At 36.3% G+C, this 4,571-nt stretch overlaps 1 protein-coding gene across 1 annotated transcript; it reads left to right on the plus strand.

The window, feature by feature from the left end:
• Positions 1 to 2,566: 2,566 nt before the first annotated feature.
• Positions 2,567 to 4,571, plus strand: LOC120422657 (ficolin-2-like). The gene is made up of 4 exons (XM_039586162.2): positions 2,567 to 2,656; positions 2,713 to 3,234; positions 3,812 to 4,351; positions 4,410 to 4,571. Exons 1-4 carry the CDS (start codon positions 2,586 to 2,588, stop codon positions 4,525 to 4,527), a joined length of 1,251 nt encoding a protein of 416 aa, XP_039442096.1. The 5' UTR covers positions 2,567 to 2,585; the 3' UTR covers positions 4,528 to 4,571.

The following is a 4,571-nucleotide window of genomic DNA, read 5'->3' on the forward strand; positions in this document are numbered from 1 at the left end:
TTGTTTTTGTTGTTTTTTCTGTGTTTGCTGTTTTTGCTATTTTTGGTGTTTTTTGTGTTTTTGGTGTTTTTGGTGTTTTGCTATTTTGCCGTTTTTTTCTGTTTTTGCTGTCTCTGCTGTTTCTGCTGTTTTTGCTGTTTATGCTGTGTTTGCTGTTTATGCTGTTTATGCTGTGTTTGCTGTTTATGCTGTTTATGCTGTGTTTGCTGTTTATGCTGTTTATGCTGTTTTTGCTGTTTTTGCTGTTTATGCTGTGTTTGCTGTTTATGCTGTTTATGCTGCACGGCGTGTTTTCTGGGCAACCTTAAGGAGAAAAAATAGTCATCACTACTTTCAAATGTGTCTTATAGGAAATTTTCTCAGCTTTCCAATGCTTCTAAGAGCGAAATGTTTCATCGGGAAATTTCTGAGATATCTCTATTTTAAGTTTTTTCTTTTAAAATCCTTGATTATTAATTGGACACTTTTAAATAACAGTCCAGGAAACTTGTCAAATTATGTGATTCATGTGTCTTTTACTCATCAAAATGTGCAGAATAAGACAAGAAACAACTTTGTAGAAGGTTGCAGACCGCTAAACATTTTGAAAATTAAGTTTTAACCGAATTTTTGGATATGTGGGATTTATTCAAATATTAAAATAATAAAATCGTATTGAAATATTATTTTTAAAAGAACAAATAGATTATTACATAATTGATGTGTACAAATAACACCGGTCTGCTCTGATCCAGCTTGGAATTAGCTGATACAACCGAAATTTGTACAGGTTTGAGATTGATAGGGTATTACAAGATTTTTATGAATAAATATAATATTTCCTTAATCAAACACTTAACAGTTGCATGGATACAAAACATGTTTAATACTAGAAACTAAACTGCAAATTACTGTTGCGAGCTTTAGGAGAAATACTTTTCATTAGTATGAAATGATTGTTTTAGTTTTTTTGTATTAAATCATTAAATGATTAGCAATATTTTAGAAGTTTATAAGACTCTCATCTTCAATCTCATCTATAAAAAATATATATATATTTCTTGATTTTTTTTTCAAATAGTTTGATAAGAAAGTTTCTGTTTGTTTTTTTTTTTGTTAAAATATTATTTAATTTTTGTTCAAACAAAAAAAAATGTTTGTGACGGTGTTTTCAGCATTCTGAATTGGAAGACTCGAGTTTAGGTGCTACTTTTAAGTGCATTTTCAACAGAAAACATTTTATAAAATTTAATTTTTATTTTATACTGATGAAAATATGACTTTTGAAGCTTGCTACAGTAATATGTAGTATATTTTCGATTTCAAATCATATTTGTATTTATGTTCCAGGCAGCGATGGAATAATCATCATCAAAAGAAAATCTCTGGACGTTCATCACGAGAAAAAATCCAAAGGGAGTATGGCTCTCCTCTGTCGCGCACGAAAGATCGGTAGAAAGAATCTAAAAAAATCATCATCTTGATTATTCGCTGGAACATCTTTTTCACCTCTACACTTGCAAGTGTAACGTCACACGTCGAAAAATGACCTGTCACATTTTGTGGATGGGCAATGTGTGTAAACAAAGTAAAATAAATGTTATTAAGTGGTGCTGACAAGGAAATTCACAAAAATCATCAGCAGATTGATTGATTTGCTTAAGAAAATATCAAATTTATTCATTAAAATTCAATAATACCATTAACAATCACAAACCTGCCAAAGTTTCGGTTGAACAAGCTAAATCAGAGTAGACACGTGTTATTTGTACACAAAAAATATGTAATTATCAAATAGTTCTTGTACAAAATACATTTTAACACTGTTTTATGATTTTAATTTCTGAATAAATCCCATATATTCAAAAACTTAGACAAAACATGATTTGCAAAATGTTTAGCGGTTTGCAACCTTCTACAAAGTTTTTTTTTGTCTTATTCTGCACATTTTGATGAGTAAAAGACACATGAAACACATCATTTGACAAGTTTCCTGGACTATTATTTAAAAGTTTCCAATAAATAATAAAGGAATTTAAAACCAAAAACAACAAAATAGAGATATCTCAGGAATTTCCCGATGAAACATTTCGCTCTTAGAATCATTGGAAAGCTGAGAAAATTTCCTATAAGACACATTTGAAAGTAGCGATGACTATTTTTTCCTGATAAGGTTGTTCTAGAAAACACGCCGTGGCTGTTTTTGCTGTTGTTGCTGTTTTTGCAGTTTTGCAGTTTTTGCAGTTGTTGCTGTTTTTGCTGTTTTTGGTGTTTTTGGTGTTTTTTTTTGTTCTTGCTGTTTTTGCTGTTTTTTATGTTTTTGGTGTTTTTGGGTGTTTTTGGTGTTTTTGCTTTTAGTGCGATTTTTTAAATGTTTGTTTTTGTTGTTAGTGAGTAAAATAATTGTAAAAAAATGGAGCCGAACTGGTAAAATGACTAAAAGGAACATTGTTATCTTCAAATGCAGCATCTTAAAAACGATTGTACTTCCGATTGCGTACGAGCTGCGGATGTTGCTATCAATTAGTAATATTGAATAACTGAAAGTGGCGTACAAATAAAAGGCAACACTTTCGAGCAATGACTTCATTCAGTTTTGCTTCACCATGATAAGACTACTGAATGCGATATTGCTGATTGCCAAAGTGAACTATTCGGGAGCAAATTTCATTGAGAAGTGAGTACGATGTATTCTAGAAAGTAGAAAAAAAAATACGAATAACTTTTTTTCAGTCAAAACATTCAAAACAGCTCAAGTTCAGTGAGCTTCTCCAACCTACCGCGAACATGCTCGCTCGCGACTAGTCGCCACTCCGGCGTTCAGCTGATCCATCCCCAACCAGGATTCCGTGAACCGTTCGAGGTGTTCTGCGACCAGGACTACGAGGGTGGAGGCTGGATCGTGATTCAGAACCGCTACGACGGATCGGTTCACTTCTACCGCGATTGGAGCGAGTACGAGCGTGGCTTTGGAGACTTGGAGGAGGAAATGTGGCTGGGACTGGGCAAGATTCACGAGTTGACCTACTCGAGGCGGTACGAGTTGCACGTGCTGTTGGAGGATTGGGAGGGGATTCGTGCGGTGGCACGATACAGTGACTTTTTGGTGGCTGGACCGGCGGAGAAGTACATGCTGAGGAGTTTGGGAAACTTTAGTGGGAATGCTGGAGATTCTCTGAGAGAGCAGCTGGGCATGAAGTTTACCACGTTTAATGCTGATAACGATCTTAACGCGGGCAATTGTGCTGTCGCTTGGTACGGTGCATGGTGGTACAGAAACTGTCATCACAGGTGAGTCTATTTCGGTGTTTTGTTGGAAAGGATGAACAAATGTTTTTTTTTTTTCATAGCAACTTAAATGGAAAATACATGCAAGGATTCAACCGTTCTGGAATGGATTGGCGGCATTTTAGACCAGATGGATACAGTCTGAGAAAGTCTCGGATGATGATTCGTGTGGCTCAGTAATTTTTTAAATGAAGATAGTTATTTGTTCAAATTTACAGATGCTGAAGATAACATATACATTTGAAAAAAATAAAGAGATTATAGAATGTCTTAAAACAGATTTGTGATAAGAGATTGCTGACTGATATTGCTATCAGTTTTTTTTTATCTACTTCGATATTTGTCAATCCCGTCCAAAAGGAGGAAATGTTTGCAAAAAGTTTAGTTCAATCTTACCATGAAGGTGGTAACGTCTCTAATTCTCATTTGTGCTTTGCATTTTTCTGCTGCAGAAACAGCTGAGAGGTACCATAGTCAGATTGTGGATCTTTCCTGAAATATCAATGATTGTTTTTTTTCCAAATCATAATAGTCATGCAAATAGTTCAACAACCCAAATCCGCACAAATCCTCCCCAAACATGCTCACTTTCAACCAATCGCCACTCAGGGATCCAGCTAATCCACCCCCAACCGGGATTCCGCGAACCGTTCGAGGTATTCTGTGACCAGGAGTACGAGGGTGGAGGTTGGGTCGTGATCCAAAATCGCTACGAAGGATCGGTTCACTTTTACCGAGGTTGGAACGATTACGAGCGTGGATTTGGCAGCCTAAACGGCGAGTTTTGGTTAGGTTTGAGCAAGATTCACGAACTGACCTATTCGAGACGGTACGAGTTGCACGTGCTCCTGGAGGATTGGGAAGGAATTCGAGCGGTTGCTCGGTACGATAACTTTTTGGTGGCTGGACCGGAGGAGAAGTACATGCTGAGGAGCTTGGGAAACTTTAGTGGGAATGCAGGGGACTCGCTGGATTACCATCTTGGTATGAAATTCACCACATTTGACGCAGATAACGATCTTTCCACAGGCAATTGTGCTGTCACCTTTTACGGTGCATGGTGGTATAGAGCTTGTCATGGCAGGTGTGTAAAGTTCATGGTTTTCTATACAGCAACTGAAACATATTTGAACTACTTGCAGCAACTTGAATGGACTATACATGCAAGGATTCAATCGTACAGGAATGGACTGGAGAACGTTCAGACCTGATGGATACAGTCAAAGAATGTCACGGATGATGATTCGGGCTAGAAACTGAACTCATTTGCTTACTGTCAATTACTATAATAAAGTACTTAAAAG

The sequence above is a fragment of the Culex pipiens genome, chromosome 2, assembly GCF_016801865.2.
Source record: "Culex pipiens pallens isolate TS chromosome 2, TS_CPP_V2, whole genome shotgun sequence".
NCBI lineage: Eukaryota > Metazoa > Arthropoda > Insecta > Diptera > Culicidae > Culex > Culex pipiens.